This window comes from Condylostylus longicornis, unplaced genomic scaffold, assembly GCF_029603195.1.
Source record: "Condylostylus longicornis isolate FDR11 unplaced genomic scaffold, ASM2960319v2 ptg000048l, whole genome shotgun sequence".
NCBI classification, from domain to species: Eukaryota; Metazoa; Arthropoda; class Insecta; order Diptera; family Dolichopodidae; genus Condylostylus; species Condylostylus longicornis.
The window spans coordinates 15,649,607-15,671,421 of NW_026578017.1; the positions used below are offsets into that span (position 1 = coordinate 15,649,607).

At 24.2% G+C, this 21,815-nt stretch overlaps 1 protein-coding gene across 4 annotated transcripts in view; it reads left to right on the plus strand.

Annotated features, from left to right (window-relative positions):
• LOC129611221 (filamin-A) overlaps positions 1–21,815 on the plus strand; it is an 83,811-nt gene that overhangs the window by 16,208 nt on the left and 45,788 nt on the right. For 3 of the 4 annotated variants that reach the window (XM_055524232.1, XM_055524234.1, XM_055524237.1), the window contains exon 2: positions 4,362–4,861. In XM_055524232.1, coding sequence (XP_055380207.1) covers positions 4,622–4,861 — 240 coding nt within the window. In that variant the 5' untranslated portion in view covers positions 4,362–4,621. Of the gene's footprint in view, positions 1–4,278; positions 4,862–21,815 lie in introns of all 4 variants that reach the window. The other variant, XM_055524233.1, reaches the window with a different exon arrangement.

Consider the following 21,815-nt stretch of genomic DNA (forward strand, 5'->3'; position numbering starts at 1 on the left):
GAATAAATTTTCCAGATCATTATGCGAAACGGAAATTTTGCAATATCTATTTGATTCATTTTTCCAATATAGTGTTAATATATATATATATATAGATCAAATTAATTAAGATTACATACCATAATAACTGACACGAAGTAAAGGCAACAAAAAATTAAAATAAAAAAAAATGCTTTAAAAAAAAAAGTGTAAAAAATTTTTTTTTATTTGTTTTCTGATGGTTGCATTTAACTGATCAACCGCATCTCGCGCAACAATAATCACAATAAAATATAGAGAAGCGGAAAACAATAATCAAATCAACAACAAAAAAAAAAAAACAAGGAAAAAAAGCACTTCACATAATGTGATTCATGATGTAATCTAATAATTTTAATACTATTATAATTTAATATAATTATTGTAAAAAAATTTTAAATTTTAAAGACATGTGATTCACAAAAGATTATGATGACTGTGAATGAAGAAAAAACAAAAGATTTCGGTTCAAAGAAATACTTTATATAAAAAAGCACATTTTGCTTAACAAAACTTATAATTTTGTGGAATTTTTCATTTAACTTAAAAAACATTAAGTTCTACTGAAATAATCTTCTCGCGCCTGATGTTCCTCTTATACTTTGTTGCATTCTGCTCTCATCACAATTACATACACGTCTCCTTAAAAAAACTCAAAGTGATGTAGAATAATAAAGTGCCTTATAAAGAAGCGTTGTTTTTTGCTACTTTGCTTTTCCATATCCTACTTTTGATTAATATCTGTCTTCCGCTATACCTGACAGGATAAAAATTTCCAAAATTTATTTTTATGATTGATATGAACGTTCACAATAAGGGCAATAATTTCGGATAAATAATTTCCACGACAATTTCCTGAATTATACAGGAATATATCATTAAAGGAAATAACATAAAAATCAAAATCTTTACAAAAAGAAAACTAGATAATTCTATTTTTGAGTTTTTGAGTTAGTTTTCCCAAAAATGGTGTTTTGCTAACATACAGACAAATTTAAAACATAAGTCTATTTCTTTTAATTTTGCTACAAAAATGTACTGGAATCAAAGGTATTCATTTTTTTTAACATCTACTTATTTATTTTGGATTTTTTTTCCTCTGTCATTTTTTTTTTAAATTTGATTTCCTTTCGTGCAAATTATAATTGTTTTCCTGATGATAATTTTAATGAAAACCTATAATAAAGATAATGGGAATAGTAACTAAACAATAATTTTAGTGAAGTATTTTTTTTATTGTAATTGAAACTCTAAAAGCAATTCACATCATATGTCAAAATAAAACGAATCAATATATGGAAGTACCTACTTCTATTATGTATACCACATTTCCCTATTTTGATATTTATTTCCAAAGCTATTGGTGATCATCATCTTGAATGAGACTCTGAAAAAAAAAAATAAAAATAATAAAAAAATCAATTAATTTCACCTGTATCTGTTTTATATATTATTTTTTTTTAGCTTTTAATTGTTGCTTAAAGCGACACGATAATGACAGTTATATGAAATAAAAATGTAACTAAGTATAATGCAGGTAAAAAGTACAATCATAAATAATTATAGGTATGGAAAAGTGATGGGTAAACTTATACCAAAGTCGGTTAGTATATAAATTATTTTATTTACGATAAATATTACAAATATGTATGTTAAACAAAACGAGTGATTTATTGTGGAAAATTTTACGGTATATGCTATTTAAAATATAAGAGATTTAGTACAAGAGATTTAGACAGTTTCTTTCGAAATTTTCATACGATTAAATCATCAAGAAATCAAAACTTTGCAAATTTCAAATTTATACTGCATAGTCGTATAGTCGAAAATGATAAATATCGTCTTCTTATAATGTCACAATATCGCAATTTTTTTTTTGCCTCCATTCTAAGGATTGATTGAATTTATAACACCATATTTGAAAAGACTATGTGGTCGAGTCAATAGAAATTATTTTTCTCCCTTTTTTCTAAATTGTCAAAACACTTGAAGAATAAAACTGTCAGTTATACGCCTCTCTGGCTTCACACTTCTCAGAAGTTGATTTTCATGATTCTCCTGAAAAAAAAAAACTGAAATTGTACAGCGATGACTGCAGAATTTAGTATTTTTCATATTACAGTCTATATATGTATAAGGTTTTATTAAGGGCACTGAACATTCTTAACGTACAAATTTTTAAGGTATTTACTATATATAAGACTCCCAATATTGAGTATTTAAAATTAAATTAATTTCTACTCACATATCAAGAGAACTCTATGCAGAACATCCACTTACGCACTGCTCCATATTATTCCGATGTGTCACATCCAATAAGTATCGTGAATTCAATTTCATCTCTGCGATCATTTGTAATGTAACTGATATTGTTAAATGAATGTATAATATTAATATACTTAACCTTATCACAATTTACTTTTCATATGGTATACCCGGTACGTGCTATGCCCTAAATAAATCTATTTTATAAATAAATTTATTTTACATACATATGTACATGTACGTACACATGTTTTACAAGTACATATTTCATATATTATTCACATATTTTAAAAGTATTTAAATTAGGTTTTAATTTGCATTACTTATATTTAATTCCATTATTTGTATTTAACAACATGTGTATTTATTTGTATATATAATTGTATTCCATCTGAATATATTACTGTGTGTATGCGTGCATGTCTATCAAAATAAAACTAGTTATTCAATTTACATCACAAATGCTCTTAAATTATTTTAAATCTTAACTACATAGATTATGAAAACTAAATTTTAATAAATATATTATATATTTATTAAAACACGTATGTATGTATATACGTTATATTTATTTTATAACACTATGTACTAAATTTGTGTTATTTTAAAATTAAATACCTGTTGTTAAGTTCGATTGATGTTATAAATTTTTTGATCACATATGTATATAAGATTGACAAAGGAAAATTAAAGTAGAAAAATTAGAAAACATATTATGAGAATTTTTAAATTCGCAAAAAATAACAAGTTTTTACTATGACACTTCTGCATAGTTTTGATTTCATAAACATTTGAGAATTTACAGAATTTCGAAAAATTATATAAAATGGTCGTTGTTCAATTTGCAGCACAACTAATTCGATTTTTGTTTAGCTCAAATAAAATTTTTAATATAAAACACTACTTATACAAAAATTTTTTTCGATAAAATTGGCCAAATTCAAATATAATTTTTTATAATAAAGATCCAAACCATGCAGAATGTTATATCAACTTGGAATCATTAAAAGTTTTTGGAAATATAACTGCGATATAAGCCAAAAATCAATTGTGCTTTTAATTAATTTCGAATATGTACTTCTGAAGATTTTAATGTTTTCTGAGATGAGAGAGGGTTTAAGGCATCTATTTCAATGAGAGAGAGGTTTTATTTTGAGGGTCGTCTATTTTAATAAAAATTTTTGCAAAAATATAGAATTTTTTTTGAAGTTAGCTCGTATATACATTACAATAAAGTTAGTGCAGGTGTTGAAAAATGACAATTAAAGCTCATATGATCCAAAGTGAAAATTTAAAATTAGTCTCTTGTTTTAAGATCTTTAACACAATAATTTATGTATTCTTAATTAGAACTTTTTATTGTTGCCACGGGGTTTTCTAAATTCTAAAATATTTAAACTTTAACCTTCAATTCATATACATACGACCATACACAATATATCTTATAAAATACTGGCACAACTATTTGATAATTTTTTCGAATTATTTTCGAATAACACTGGAACAACTTGATATTTTACATTAAAGTCGATTCAAAAATAACTCTTTTTTAATAACTTGTAATATTTACATTTTATTGTTATTTTTTAAAAAATAAAAAAAAAGAGTTTTTACTTTTGCTTTCTTCTTTTTTTTTATTTTTTTTTCTGTTTGCTTTGAAATATTCAAACATATTTCTAGCGTGTAAAAGCTAATATGAATGAACGTATGGTATTGATTTGCTAATAAGTATATGTTGATGTGCGCGGCAGCGGCAGTCGATAAAAAATAAAATCTATTAATCAGTTTAGTTTTAATAATGGTTGGATTATGCGCAATAATTTTAACGCGCGAATAGTTCGCGTTATTCGACAAAAAAATTTTTATATGTATATTTTTTCATTTTCTCTCGTTGATTTAATTATTGTAATAATATGAAATAAAAATAATATATACGAGTAATATTAATAAAATAAATAAAATTAAAATTTTTTATAAAATAATTTTTTTTTATAGTGCTTAGCATTACAAAATTTTTATTTAATTTTATTCAAAATTTTTAATATAAAAATTTCATCAAACCTTCATTGAATTTTTAGGAAATATGAATTTTTAAAATTAGAAAAAAAAAATGTGAAAATGTTAATTATGAACAATAATTATTATGAAACGCACGATAAATTTGAAAAAAAAAATCAAAATACAAATTTTTTGTATAAAAAATCGAAAGTGAATTAATTTTCAAATATTTTAAATGAGTGTTAATAAAAGAAGAAAGTAAAAATAAGAAAAAAAGAGATACAAAAAAGGAGAAACTACAATAAAGTTAAAAATTAAATAAAAGTTTATAATAACTTTTATGATGGATTTTAAGGATTTAAAAGGTGCCAAAATAACACATGCGGGTCTATTACAACATAATCCCGATGGCACCACCGAAACACAAAAAATTACCCATGCAGGACTTGTTGCAAGAAGTCCTGAAGGTACTGCTGCTAAAGGTATGAATATACGAGGTAATGAAGATTTATGGGTTGAAATACAAGCCAATACATTTCGTAATTGGGTTAATGAACATCTGAGAGATACTGGAATGCAGGTGAGTTAAATTCATATAATATAATTATATTAAAAATAATTTCTCATATTATTATTAAATTTTTCTTTGAGTTCTGTCAAATTTTTTCTCAACAATCGACGATCTAGGTATTCTAAATTTTCTAGCTTTCATATTATACATCCGAAAGTTTTAAGGAAATTTTTAAGATGTGATCAATAAAACTATTGATCATATTAAATGTGAACAATTAATGGCTTCATCTCTATTAATAATAATTAAAAGATTTGAATTTAAACCTAGTTTAAATTATTGCCTTAAAAAAATTTGAATGTACATATTTTAGATACCAGTTACAATTAATTATAATATGCAATTTATTGTAGGCATGGAAACAATGCTGACGATATTGAGTTGGCATACCTTAGATTAAATTACTTATTTATTTAATTCATTAACATACCTATTATAATTTAAAATATTCAAAGTACAATCTGATTTTTTTCGATTTTAACATATTTTACCCTACACTTCAAATTTAATTTTTAGAAAAAAGTTAGAAGACATTTTAAGAAATTTCAATTATGTAGTTTGCAAACTGCTCTGACTTCAAATCTAACACATATTTCACAGGTACCATACATTTTTTTCGAAAATAACTTACAAATAATTAAAATTTATCAATAAATTTAATTGAAATTAGAAAAATAAACACCTACACTTACTCTAACTGTTCGTATTTGCATAAACACAAAAATGTATTACACATAATGGAATGAAATCTGTTATACTTGGTAAATAATGGCATTCATTTTATCAATCATTTAACTGTTATAATAACAATAAAGTTTCTTTCAGATTTTTCTTTAATTTTTATTGAAATTTTACATAAACTTACACATTGTGCACATATATTTACTTTAAAAATTTGCATTTTAACGAAATGTCATGAATTTCGAAATTTTTATATTAAATTTTATTTATTTATTTTTTACAGTCCTATCTTTTCACAAAATATAAAAAAAAAAATTAAAATATTTTTAACAAACAATTTATGATCAGTCATTTTCTATATGAGATGCATTAGTGATCGCAAGTCATATATTTGAAATAAAGAAAAAAAAATGTATGTTAATTGTTAAATTTTTTTCCCCATAGTTTAAATAAATTTAGGTGAGTGCTAAAATGGTTAAATAAATTGTCAAGTTTTCACTAAAATGAAATTGAATAACATAAATGAAAAAAAAAATTAACATTTTTATGTTAAACTTAAAGAAAAATCTATGTGCTTTTTATGAATGAATGAAAACCCACAGAAATTTCTGGCACTCACTTTAGAAAAAACAAAATATACACCAACAACCAACATTCAATAAAATTATATTCATAAAGTGTTCCAAATTTGTGAGTTACTACTACCTACTTGTAACCTTGATCATATTGTTGTCGTTATTATTATTGTTGCCTTTATTATATTGGTTAAATGGTATATAAATTTTGTCACCGCATCCATGATTCTTAGCCTTATTCACACACATATATTATCATAGTATAATAATATATTATAATATTGATATTATTTATATTGAAATAATGTTAATGGAAATTGATTGAGTAGAAAATCTATATGCATATATATCAAGTTGTCTGTATAGTCATTGTGTAATAAAACATAAAGAAAGAAAAACTAAACCACGTTTTTAGTTCACTACTGCCATTATAGGTTTTGTTTAAAGAAATCTCTTAAATAAATTCATGAATATTAACATTATTTTCGTTTATTTATTGAAATAAGTTTACATAGAAAGTGTTTTTATAGGTGTATAAGACGGAAAAACTTACATAGAATTTTAAATAATTAAAATGTGTGTGTTATAGATGCACATATATATTTTTTACCGGAATAAAATCGGAACAAAAACCTTTTTAAATATGCACCTTGAGTACTGAAAAAATTAACATTTTTTACATTATTTCCATGAATTGGCATGAAAAATGGAAAGTTTTCTTTATGATATTGTAGACTTGACGGATACTTTAGATATAGAATATGAAATGTCTTTTAAATTTTGAAATAATGAATTATTTGCTTGTTAATTAAAATAAAATATAACAATAATTTATCAGTAACTTATATAAAATATATAAAATATTTAAAATACGAGTACTTAAAATTTGTTGAATGTTACCGAAGAAATTAATAATGTTATCCGTGTTCTTGATAAAAATAAAAAGATTTTTTCACTTCTTTTGAACTAATTTTAATATTTGAATGACAGAAAAAGTGATATTTTTCAAAAACTTACTTACATTTTATGATTTCAGAATATTTAATTTAAAACGGACCTTGCAAGTAGCATAAACTTGAATAATAAATTACATTTGCCCTAAAAACAAATTACTCATACAGAAATGTAAAAAAAACATTTGTTTTACATATCGGCTTAATCATATTTCATTATGCCTAAGTGTTTGCAGTAAAATTAGAAAACAAAGTGCCTAATACAGAAATTTCTCAGCAGGAAAATTTTTACATGCCTTACAGCCCAGAAAGTGATTGACAAATACTAAAAATGTCAGTTTTTGCAATTTATAATTAATTTTATCCAAACCCCCAACGTACTTCTTCACCTGTACTTGCTTCTTAAATTGACAACGTACTTGCTTCTTAAATTGATTTTTGTAGCTCTTGAAAAGAAAAAAAATTTTCGTTTGATTTTCTTGTCTTAGAATTTCTTAATGGTCCAACTCTAAATATAATATTAAATAAAATATTCCTAAATGTGACAAACAACTTTTTAAATTTGACACTTCTTACTTATTTTTACAATTTGAAATTATAAAAGCTTCTAAAAAATTATAAAATATTTTTTTTTGCAAGAAAAAATTGATATGTCGCTAAAATCTCTTTATATTACCATTTTTGTCAAACATTTTTAAGTAATAACGTAAGCTTCATACATTTACCTTTATAAATATTTCAATTACATTGAAATTAGAATTTAAAAATACTTGAATTTTTAATTGAAATTATTTTAATTTTTTGTAACACACTATACATGAGAGAGACTTTTCTTATCTTTCCACTTATGTAGATGTATGTAAAATCAATTAGAATTTTTTTGTTTTCTAAAAAAATTATTGAATATGAAATGAATTAGAAGTTTCCGTGATGTAATATTTCTTAAAATAAAATTTTTTATAAATCGATGAGAAAATTAGAGAATTTTAGTATTTTTGAGAAAAAAAAATTAATTTAAATATTATTTTATCTCTTTGATCAGTGCCAAACTCGTTAATCAAATGAAATCACTTACACATTTGAGCATATAGTAAGGGTAATCAGAAATATTTGACACTGGTCAAATTATAACTCTTCGTAATTTACCCAATGTTTTTTTGCCGTAAGCACTTCTTAAGTCTGGTATCTCCGATAATTATCATTTTAAAATTAAAGCTACTTCTTGACCTTGCCACTTTTTAAAAATTAAATTTGTATTTTGTTATTGTCAAAAAATGTTAGGTAAAATTTACAAAAATTGGCCACAATAATAATCGAAATGAAAAATTACTAAAAATAAATTATTTTATGCAATTCGGAAAGATTTAAGTTTTTGTATAACAAAAATCAACCTGAAACTGTAATATTTTTATCTTTGGCTTTATTTATTCAAAGTTTCCCCAAAATTGGCACAAAAATTTTGATTTAAGCTTTTAACAACCGATTTTATGATGCAATTTCATTTTTATTTTAATTTTATACACATTTCATATGTAAAAAGTAATATTGTTAACTAATAAATTGAAGTTTGTAATTAAAAGAAGAAAACACAAAAAAAAAACTCGTTTACACATTATTTTTTCCCCTTTTTTTTTTGTTTTTTAATTGCATTTGAATCATTTTAATTACATCTGAATTGTAATTCAGGATTTTAATTAACTCTATCATTTAATCATTGCATATATACTTTTAATTTATATTTTTAAGTACATACAGTTCTCCCCGGTTAAATGCACCACGCTTAATTGATTTTCCCCTTTTATTGAACGAAAAACTAAGGCAACTTTAAATCCCTATTAAAATATACATGAATAACATCGTTTAATTGAGTCCCGTTTAATTGAACAACTCGCTTAAATGAATCTCTTTTTTTGGTATTACCTTATAAAAACTGTGAAAAATTCCCCTGTTTATTGACCTGTTTATTCTATTTGTTGTTGTTAAACTAGCAATAGTAAATTTATTGAAAAATTAGATATAACGTATGAAATATTTTGTTTTCTTTGTAATATGAAATATTTATTTTTAATTTTTGTTATGTTATGTGATATAAAAATATTATGGTTTACATATTTTGAATTTGAATTCACAGTTACATTACTTAGATGGATTTAAAATGATGAAAAATTTAAATTTTAAAATTTTGAAATAAAGAAAAATTTGAGTTTTAGTATTTCATTAGTGTATCCCCTATTTTAAATATAGCTTTTTACCTAGGATATTTTGATAAGTATATGTAATAGGATATGCTTCCTATTGTTTTTATTAATTTTATGCAGTAGCAGGATCAAATTCAGTTAAAAACGATTCAGTTAAAAAAATTCGTTTTATTGCACCAATTGTTCAATTAAACGGGATTTTTTTAATTGATTTACCCGCTTAATTGATACAAAAAGTGTGCAACTTTTCTCGGTTCAATTAACCGGGGAGAACTGTATATGGTTGTGTAAGTACTTACATATTTATGGTATTTAATGCAATTTCTGTAGCGTGTGGCTTTTAATTGTAAAGCAGGGTTTGTATAACATATACGTAACCATGTAAGGAACATCATCACTGCATTTAAGTATTTAAATATTATTTATTTGTAAAATATCTTAAGGCTAAAATTCATTACATTAATGTACAGCTTATGTACATATGTATATGCATACATAAATATTTTAAAACACAAATTCATTGAGTGAGAGCGACAGTGAATGAAATTAATTAAATTAAGACTTGGTATCGATTTAAACTTAAGAGTCGACCCAGTCCAGTAGTCGGCGGTGTCATTGATTTGTCAACCATCAATTATTATTACTAAAATTTTTTGGTGTTGTACAACTTCTTTGCATATTTTTCTTGTTTATACTTTTTATGTGTACCTTTAAATAAATACTTACAATTTTTATCTTTTCCACTTTTTATTCAAAAATATCCAAAAACCGGTTGGAATTGATTGAAAATAAAAAAAAAAAAACAAATAAAAACAAGTAAAAGAGGAACCCAGACGATGCTGTTTTTTTGTTTTGTTCGTCTGTTTTGTTATTCAGTAAAGAAAATTACGTCATTTTTTGTAAATAACCACATATTTTTGTTTACGCGTTGTATACGTTTTGTGTCCGATGATAAAGTTATTTTAAAACAAATAAAGAAAAATGTTTGGATTCAAAAGTAAACTTTTAAAACAAAATATCAAAAACAATATTTTAAAAACGAAAGAATAAAAGAAGAACAAACCTGCATTTTTTTAAGAAGATTAAAAAAATTAATGTATGTAGTTGTTAATAGATTTAATAGCTAGCTAGTTATTCACTGTACAGGTTTAGATCAAATTCTTATAAGTAGTGTTTCTTATTTCGAACACCAAAGTTGATCTTGCTAATTGTAATACTGCAATATTTAAAAATTCCTGAAGATTCCTCCTTCAACTACTGATTGTAAAACCTCTGTAACGTCAAGCACCTGTAACAAGTACTCCCATAAGACGAAATTTGCCCTAACGCGAATTGTTTTGTTACATTTTATATAAGAAATTTTTATGAAATAACACTTATTTTGAAATAAGCTTATTTTGTTGCAAAATGGTGATTCGTGTTGTAGAGGGTTGGTTATATATGTTCGTTTTTTGGTTGACTGTCGTCAAAATTATTTTCGCAAATTTTGAATGCTGAATAATTTCTTTAAAAAAATGTTTAAGTGATATTTGATATTGAAGGAGGACTATTTATAAAAATCTTGTAATTACTTTAAATATTCGGCTTTAAATTTCTCGGCTAGTAGAATCAATGTGTCGATTACATGCAAATTAGGTTAAATAACTTGTGAAAGTATTTTGAGCTTTTTTGATTCTACTTCTGAGTTGTTATACTGCGACAAAAGATGGTAGATGTTGTTAAATGAAATTGCGTAACTTAATACACATATCCGTTATTGAGACCATATTACTTATAAAAATCTTTACTATTGATTTATTCATATTTAATGAATTCATTAAAATACGGAAGTCGCAGTTTAAAAATATTTTACATATTATCCAAAAATGGCATGCATTAACTTACTGTTGTTAAAAAATAAAATTTATTGCTCTTATTAAAACAAATGTGTAATTGTAAACTTATAAATATTCAAACATTAAAATTATTAATTTTAAATGCCATAAATTAACATTTAATTGATGGGAAATCTTTGTGCCATTACAACTTTGTTTAAAATTGATTTATTGAAAATTAATCTTTAGTAAGTACTAGATTCAATTTCATTTGTTTTTTTTCATTTCAGAAGAATCTGTGGCATTCAAAATTTCAAAACCCCTTTGTAAATTGTTTTAAAAATAGTACACTAGGCTAGCGAATAAATAAATAAGATAAAAACGACTGGCTTTACTCTTTATTCATGCGTACTTTAGTACAAAGATGCATTCGCGCTATTATTTTCTAGTTAGTGGTACGGGTGAGATATACGTTTTAGGTGAATTTTCATACCACATTGGTAGATCATACGAGTATTACATAATCTTTTGAAAATCTGATAGCATCTTGTACAAGGTTTTGAAACAAAAGAGTTTTTGTTTAATTAAGGGCACGGTGTAAAATTTATAAATTTTAAATTGGATTTTAAATGAAATGGATGTTTTTTTGATGATTTAAGACATCTTGATTTTTTCACAAATAATACAAAAAAATTTCTTATGAATTCAATACAAAAAATTCTTTTGGTAATGAACTTGTTTTTCATAAAATACAATTTCTATCGCGAGGAAAAGCATGTGAGAACCACACAAACATGTGAGAGTGTATTGTAGTTTTGAATAAAACATCAATATTATTTTTCTGGGTCAAAACTTAAATTCATCATCATTAATTTTGTGTATTATAAAAGAGTAAATTTAGTCAAATCTAAACGAATCTCTAAGTGGTGATTGGAATTCATAATAAGAATTCAATGAAAATTTAAATACGGTCTGGATATATGAAAATCATTTAAAATTTTTATTTGATTTAATTTCGTATATTTGATTTTTAATTGTTTTATAGTGAATATTAAACTCAACTCAGAATATTTTCTGACATTGAAGAACATTAAATGTTTCTAATACTGACAATTGTAGACTAATATTAAAATTAATTTTCTTACAATGTAAGTTAAGAAGGTACGAGTAATTTTAAATAATTAATTATAGATATTGCGAAAATTCGTTTTGGCCCTTGAATCTAGTTAGAGAATTACATTTTGTGAATAATTAGTATTTAATTATATTAATAGTCAGTATTACAATGCAGTCATATAAAAACACGTTTCTGAGTCCATTTACCGTGGTAATCGAATGTAATCATTTATAGTTAATTAATATTAAGATCCCCCCTGGGCCACCGCAGTCATAATTCGCCTCCTTACGTTCCGCCTATAATATCCGTGTTCCAAGTACTATACTAAATTCAATTTTCGATATTCTCCATTTTATATTGTAATTTTTGACCATTTTATACCTAATTACCCTTCACATTATCCTACAACTAATTTGATTAACAAATAAATGAAATGTATTTTTCCAATAAAAATTACTTTCACACACCAATAATGTAAAAAACAAAAGGAAAACGAAATTATTCAATTTTTTTCCTAAAATATTATGCGATGAGAAAAATTTTCCAATAATTACGAAGTACAAAAATTAGAAAAAAACAAAAAATCTAAAGAAAAAGTAAAGGTTTATATTAAAACTATTATGCCGTAATCCGCGATGAATTCCGCCAGATAACTATTTTTAATAAAAAATAACAAAAATAAAAATAATTTCATAATTGCATTAATGCAATTCTGTGCATTTCACCTGTATAGTTACTGTACATTCGGAACTATTTACTCGTTTTTGCGCGCATAACATTTAGACTCAATGAGTTTTTTTACCTTTTGGCATACAAATAAAAATTTTAAATTGTTTTTGTTTGCTTGGTTTTGCTTTTTTACAAAAATTCTAGTTCAAGAAATTTTTTCTCAAATAGAAAAAAATGTTGGAAATTTTTGTTAAGTTCATAATAATCTTTTTGAGTAGACAAGTTTTATGATTTCAAAAAAAAATTTCGATACCACAATTAAAGAAATATTTGCAATGAAGCACATTTCATTTAAGTAAAAGTGATAAGTCTCTAAAAATAAATATCATTTATGTATGTATATAATTTCGTACCCTTATAATCATAATCTTTTTTACATATATATAGGCGTAAAGATATAGTGGAAAACATATTTATAATATTCTATTGCACACAATAATAGTGTGCAATAGAATATTATAAATATGTTTTGCTCGGCTGTGCATACTCTAATGCACATACTCTAATGTAATTGAATGAATCCAGTTTTCAATTACTTTACTCAATATGCAATAGCAATTGCGAAATTCAATGTTGAAGATAATTTAGGTCTAGTATATTTGTAAAGACCAACGACTCCTAAAATGACAAAAAGTATTCTAATAGCAATACTTGAGAGCCAACTATTAAGTGACTTTCGCAATATAATAAATGAATTCATTAAATTTGACCGTTTTTAATTCTTCAAGTATAACTCTTGTTATTCTACATTTATAAAATTTTTAAAATAAACTTAAAATGGGTACTAAAATTCAAATTAACAAGAATGCATCCATTCATTAAAAGGATGCATAATTATCTACAAATTTTCCTTCCTTCTCACGACTTCAACGCTACAAACATCTAGACTGACAATTCCTTAAAAATATGCTAAAAATCAGTCTAAAATATATCTAGGAAGTTTTTTATTTTCTTTTTTTTTGCTCAAACTAAAACGCGATGAAGTACTAAACAATGATTGTCGTATCGTATGATTCAGCGAGCGATAATAATTGTGAATTTGAAAGAAAAAGCAATTATAACAAAAAAAAAATTATTAAATAGAAAAAAGTTAGAGTTTACTTTTTTTTCTTAAAATAGTTAAAGTTAAGTTCAAATAAGTACGAATAGGTTGTTCTAAGAAAAATTGTAAATAAATTGTATCATTATACAATGCCGAAGTTTTGTTATCGTCACGATATAAATGTTATTTAAAGTTAAACAAACGGGTTGTACTCATATTAATAGAAATAAAAAAATATTGTGAAGTTACATAAGATTTTAATGAATTATAAGTACTCACTCGCGCAAGTACAATTGAAGTCTAAATGAAAAAAAAAAAAACAAAGAAACAATGTTTCTTATTTAGATTTTTTTTTCATTTTCATAGAATTTAAGTGTGTATTTCCGTTTTGAAGTTCAACTTTTTATTAACTAAACTTTTGTTAACCGTATAATTGTTGTGTACTTAGAATTTTGTGAATAACTTAAATATAGTTTCTTTGCACATTTTATAAGTCGAAAATTAAATTTTGCAAATTAAGAAACATTTACTCGGTATTTTTTATTTGTATATTTACTTTATAACTTTGCGTAATATCAATAGTAAGAATAATTTACTTTGTAAAGGAAATGTGACCGTGTCAACTTTGTGATACCTTCGAACATACATCCGCATGGGTATAAAGAATAAGTTTTGGAATACTTAATATTATTTTTAAAATTTCTCTCTTTATGTTTCTCATTTTTATATTTTAAGCAGAAGAATAATTTTAATTTTTATGTTTGTGTCAAGTTTTATAAAATTAAAAATTTTTTAAGTTTAAAAGCTAATATTTTTAAATAAATCTCAAATTCTTGGGTAACTACAAAAATTAATATTTAAATGTTGAATTACTTTTGATACATTAAAGTTTAATCTCTCTCTCCATGCTTTTTTACACCACTTATTTACGTGTACTTCATCACCAAAAAGCTTAAATGCGGCATACGGCTGTCAAAATTTTCGGCATCCCGAAATTGATTCGAGCATACAACAGCATACGTTTTGAATTTAAAGTTCGTTCTGGTTTTTGCATGGTGAATTCGGAATTCTTTATATATAAGAATGTGAACGAGTTTTCTTTGAAAATCTCATGTAGCATACCACATACATTTCAGGAAAGTGGTTTTATTTGAGCAATTTATAATTAACAGTTGATTGTTTCGATATTTTGAAATTTCTATGAAGAAATTTATTAAACAAAAATTTTCGAGATTCGAATTTTGTTACCGAGTTTCGTGTAGTCATGTTATGTTGTAATAATAATCCAATAACAGCTCTTCTCTTGAAATTGTTTAAGCTTATCTTTTTTTCTGACAATCGCTTAATAAATTTCTTCGAATCATTAAAGAATTTTTGAAACCGTAACTTGAATATAAAAACAAAAGTTAATAAAGTTTAAATTCATTTTCTATTTCAAAATACGCATTTTGTAAATTTAGAATATTTGTTGTTCTAATGTTTAATCAAAATGTCCTTAAATTTAATAGCTTTTTTTATATATTGGTGCTTGGATAGGTTATCAAAAAAAAATCAACTAATTACACATTAATTAATGACATAATTAAGCGCAAAACTACATGAAAGAAGAGCAAAAGTAATAAAAAAAATAATGACAATGCGGTAGTATAAATTTATAGTTATAATGGCCAAAAATTTATTTATTATTACCCACTTTTAATATACGAACTTTATACCTACAATTATTATGTGAGTGAACCTTGTTAGTTTTTTTTTTGTAATATTTTAACAGAAAACTATTATTTGCCGTAACTGGACATAATTTATTATAATTGAAGCACAAAAAAAAGAAAAACCTACAAAAACGCTCCGATTATAAAAAAAAATGTTGATTTAATTAAAATTTATTTTAAAATTTATGATGTTAATTTTCCATAGCAAGATAAAAATAACAAAAACAAAAACCTTAATAAAATTCATTTTTTGTATTTTTATTAGAGCCTATTAGAAATTGTAGAAATTATTATCAATTGCCATATTGAAATTGATTTACGAACAATCAGTTCCGATTTATTAAATTTTAGTTCCGATTTTCATGGAACAGTTTATGACTACACATATAAAATTTATTTATTTAATATTCAATCTAGTTAAGCTAATATTTTAGGCATGGATGAAATAAGCATAATTCACACGATTTATAAAAATACCAACTAGAATAGATTACTAAAGAATTATCCTTTTATCTTAAGCATCTCATAGTATTATTTAGGAACATTTACCTAAAAATAATGTTACCTTTTCTAAAACAAGTTTTACATAATAATTAAAATTGCATCGAGTGTAAAAATTTTCGTTTTATTTTCTATATATGCATCAGTAAATCGAATTACACATTACTTTAGTTAAATCATCGTTGAACCTTATGATATATAACAAATTTGGCTGTGAATATAGTGACTGTCCTTCTCAATTATTCAGTAATTAAAACTTAGTCGATTGTCGAAAAATGAACCTCTCCATCAACATTTTAATCACACACATACTACTCATTCTTTAGTTTTTGGTAACTTTTTCATATTAACTTGAACTATCCAAATAACTACTAATTTTTTTCAATGCATTTAAATTCAGTTACAAGTTCATTTATAATAATATTTTTAAGTTGATTTATTGTGGTTCTAACTAAGATATTTATTTCAGATTAACTGCTTATGAGTTAAACATATGTATTCGAGCATTAATTTTAAATATGACACTAAATCACCCAAATATTATATAAACAATAAAAGGATTGTATTCCTCCCCAACCCACAATAGAATTGAAATAGTAACGAAAAAACCAAAAACCATGTACTTATTGTAATCTTTGATGAATTGGAATTTTATCTATTCGAATTCTTATACAATTGCATAATACTTCTCATTCATTAATATTATATATATAAATATATAGACGACTATTGTAAGATATTTTGAAAACCTTAAAATCCTATTTTGTTTTTTTCTATTCTTCGCATATAATTATTGTAACCACAATTGAGTAATTTTGATACCCATTACCATTTTAGGTTCAATTCATTTTTTATTGTTATTATTTTTCTTTTTGATTTTGTTACGTTATTCTACTGGCAAAATATAATATTGCATTTTTTTATTGAGGGAGATTGTGATAGTATATGTAAGTGTAATATTATAAAAACAAAGATTGTAAACAAAATTTTTGAGACTGAAATAGCCGAATCTAAAGCATGCATTAAAAAAAATTAGAGAGGAAAGAGAAATAACTGAAGCTAGAAAAAAATAAATGGGTGACAAATATTTTCTCTATCTCTTTCTATCTCTTCATAGCCTACTCTTCTCTCTCTCTCCCTCCCTCTAACCGAATTCTCCTATTTCTATTTCGTTTATTTCATTTACCCAATTTTAATTCAGCATTTTTATTTATTCAGTTTTTCTATATTTTTAACTCTTTTTGATAATTATTTTTCATATAAAGTTTTAAAAGTTTTCCTTAGCTTATTGTTTACAATAAGTTGAAATAAGCAGGTTGAGACACTGTTGTTAGTACTGGTTTTTGTAATAGAACTAGAAATTCTAATTTTGGTAATGGTATGAAGGAAATGACGAATACTTTGTTTTCATTGTTATTGGTTTTCTTTTTTCTGTTTTGCATTATTTTTGGTTTGAATTTCAGTTTTGATAATTTAAAGTAACTAAATAAATTTTTTAAATACAAATATAGCCTGCAGCTGTCATCATACTACTTTACAGATATTGTGTATATTTGAATAATTATTAGTAATAATATTATTTTATTTTTTAAATATAAATTTTTTACATATATAGTGTATGGGCTGATGTTATAATCGGTGTTATAGAACGATTTTCCGGAAGTTCCAATAGTGGCGTAATTCCACTATTGTTACTATTGTGTTCTATTTTGATATGCAATCCATTACGAATCTTTTATTTTAAGGGACAATCTGATATATGACTTTTCTTTAGGTTTTAGAGGTGATTGACTTTATAGTAGATTATTCCATTCATTTTTTAATTATATGGATTGAATGCATGATGGAATGTACCAACAATAACTACTATCCTATAATTGTTAGTTTGCCCGAATGTATGCAATTTTATTCAAAATTATTTAAAACATTTGCTGTACATACATAGAAATCGGGATAATTTGATGTAATCATTCTAAAAAAGTTTCTATTCTAAGGAGTAATTTTTTTTCTTAGTAAAATCAATTTTCCGGAAAGTATAAAAAATAAAATTATTATTGAATTATGATTCTTCTACATTACAAATGTCTACCTGAATTCTAAATGCACTATTAGAATGTAAAAAAAAAGTTTTTAATGTTGCTTTAAGATTTCATGATAAAGTTTTGTTCTTTCATGATACCTATATGTACATACGTTATGCAGGCACATATGAATATATTATATATAATTTGTAGATTTGTATGTACAGAAACAGATGTGTAACCTAAATAGTGGGTAAAATAACAGCAAAAATTGCATAAGTGCAGTGATTTAATTTCTTGAATGTTTAAACACAAAAGCGTCATTTATTTTATTTATAAACTATACATGTCATATATGTATGTAAGTATGTACATAGCAATAAATTATGTACATACATATTGTATCATTTCAATGTAATATTGGTTGCGGCGGCGTTAGCAATATTGTGAATACAAATACAATTTTAATATTGCTGTTAATGCCGTGGGAACTTTTATTTTTGTTTTTTTGTTTTTTGGATCTCGTTAAAGTAAACGGCAATATTAAACGGAAAATTTACTTTTTTTCTCCCATTTTTGTTCATTTTTTTTCTTTTTTTTTTTAATTCGTTGTTTTTTTTTTTATTTGTTCTAGGGTTTGGTATTAAAATGAATGGATTAAATTCAGTTATTTACATTACATGTGCCTTTACTACTGCAATAAAAATGTGTAATAGTAAAATTTTAACAGTTAGGCTATACCAGTTATGTATACAGAAGATTTAGTAAGCACACTTGAATTAAATTAACAAATATAGTAGAGAGGTGAAATTAAGTAGTAAAGTTGAAGTAAATGAGCTATTAATTTTAAAGAAAATAAAAGCTATCAGGCATATTTAGGTATTCTTATATACAATATAATATGTTTAGTGTGTATACAATTTTGAACATTAAATTGAAAATGAAAATAGAAAATTTTTAAATTCAAGTAGGTAGTTCAGTCTTCAGTCCAAAATAATTATAATAATAACGCAAAATTTTAAAATTAGAATCACGATTTCATATTAGAATATTATTATTGAATTGCAAATTAGTTATTCGTATATATTCAATATTTCGAAAAGAATAAATAAAACTGAATAAAAATTATAATTTATGAATCATTTAATATGTATAAAAAAACATATTTTATGGCTTTATAAGTAAGTATCTCAAATATTGTTGCCTTCCTATGTGAATACTAAAAAAAATTTATTTTGTTTTAAAAATATATTTTTAAAAACTCATTTTAATGCAAAATTTTTTATGATAAATTCTAAATCATATACGTACTAATATATTCATACACACACACGCTGTAATTTAAATGTTATATTCAAAAACAAAAACTTATAAATCTTATACAATAGTTTATCATAAGAATCTTTGCATAATAATCTTTTGTACTTTCGCAAGGCATGTAAAATTTATATAGGATTAAATTTAAATAATTTTAGATTTCTTTGAATTTTAGATTTTTAACGAATCCCATGATATACAACTGCGATGTATATTGTGCAAAAAATTGAATATAAGGTTCTAAAGTAAGTCAGTTCTAATTTTTGAATAATTGAAAATAAATCATTAACCATATAGGAAATTTGTTATTAAAGTCTAGATTAGTATTTTTCAGAAATAGGTCTGTTTATAGTAATATGTCAACAATGTTCGAGACTATATCACACAATAAAACCAAAATAATAATACTTGTTTAACGCATTCTATAGGTCATTGTAGAAATTCTTATGCTTTATTTTTGAAGGTCCAATTTTTATTAACTTTGTTCGAAATTTGAGAGCATTTCGAAAATTTTATATCACCAAATTTTGTCAGACTTTTCTTCATTTTATAGAATATAACTGCAAATTCTATATCTCATTTTTTTTAATTCTTATATTTTCAAATTAGATTTTCTCATTTTAGTTCAATAAATCAATTAAAAATTCTAAAATAGATGTAATCGAACTTTTAACTTTCTCTTGAAAATTTCACTCTAAAAACATTTGGTGCTAACTCAGATTTTTCTCACCGGGCAATTAAAAAGGTGAGATACTGAATCTATATACACAATTATTGAAAAAATATTTATTGCTTTTACCTTTTTATTACTTTCTGTTTAGTTGGGATGGAAGTTTAATACCTTTAAAATTATTACAGTTGCATGCCAATTTACCATAAAACAACTGATAATCTTAAAACTCATAAATCACATAAAACTTTACAAAAAATTTTGAAAAAATTTTGTATTAAAACTTTTTTTGTTCGTAAGGTGAGAAAAGGTTAAAGATGAAAATCAATTTATGTAAACAAAATTTACTTATATTGTTATCAATTTTCTTAATTTGGCTTGATTTTCAAAAAAATAAATAAATTTGAGTCAAACGTATGTTATGTAACCAAACTTGTATTTATTACAATTTATTAAATTTTGTATATCATACTCGTAAATATCACTAAGTAGTAGTTGAATTCTAAATAAGAAATAAAATACTAACCATGTCAAACATAAATGATTTGAAACTCTGTTATCAAATTGTTAAGTACGAAAACTCTTAAATATTTCTGTATTTGGAAGGCAACTCTTCATTTATAATACCTCATGCACGTATAGCATCATATTAAGAACCAAGACTAAGATCACCTTTCACGCCAAATTGCTATTAAAGAGAATTATCATTGTGATATCCAACGATCCATCTAAATTACTGCTTTTTTTAAGAACACTTAAATGCTTAAAATTCTTATTTGACTAGATTGCTTTTTGCCAATAATAAACTGTTTTATATGGACTTAAACCTTATCTTAACTTGTGATTAAATAAATTAAATCACACCTGTTCATAATTTATGAACGTGACCGAAAGTTTTAATCCCTTTTCTAATTGTAGATCGAATCTTTTTCTATATTTGCAGCTGTAAAATTTGGAAATGTCTTTATGAATCGGTGATTTAATATAATATGATTATAAAATGATGCTGTATTTTCCACTATAGAGCGTTGAATTGAAATTTCATTGAATAAGTAAAAATTTCAAAAATAGTCAACTGCATTTATTTACACACCTCAGTTAGCAAACCACTTTTTTTATGCAATAATATGATCTCATATTATATACGTAGTGTTAAGTCAACAAACAATAATATTTGTGTTAAAAGAAATGTTTAATTATACTTTACTAAAATTAAAAGTATGATTTAATTGCTTTAACACATGTACATGCTAGCTAGAATGTTTTACAAAATTTTGTCATGATGATCTGATTTAGAATTTTAAAGCGTATTGTTTTGTAACATTCAATTTCCTTTTGCTTTTTATTACAAATTTTATTCGAATTTTAGCTTTTGACGATTCAATGAAAACTTTTGACTTCAATTTGTCATTTCCTTGACAGCTTATGCACTTTGATTTGAAAGCGTATATAATCTAATTTACAATAAAATCAACATTTATTTAGAAAATAACAATGAACAAAAATTACATTTTTAAATGCAATTCGTTTCAATAACGACATTCCTATTCAGATTTAAAATTTATTCAACAGAATCATCAGATTCAATCAATATTATCTTACATAATCATCATTATACGATCAATTTACAATC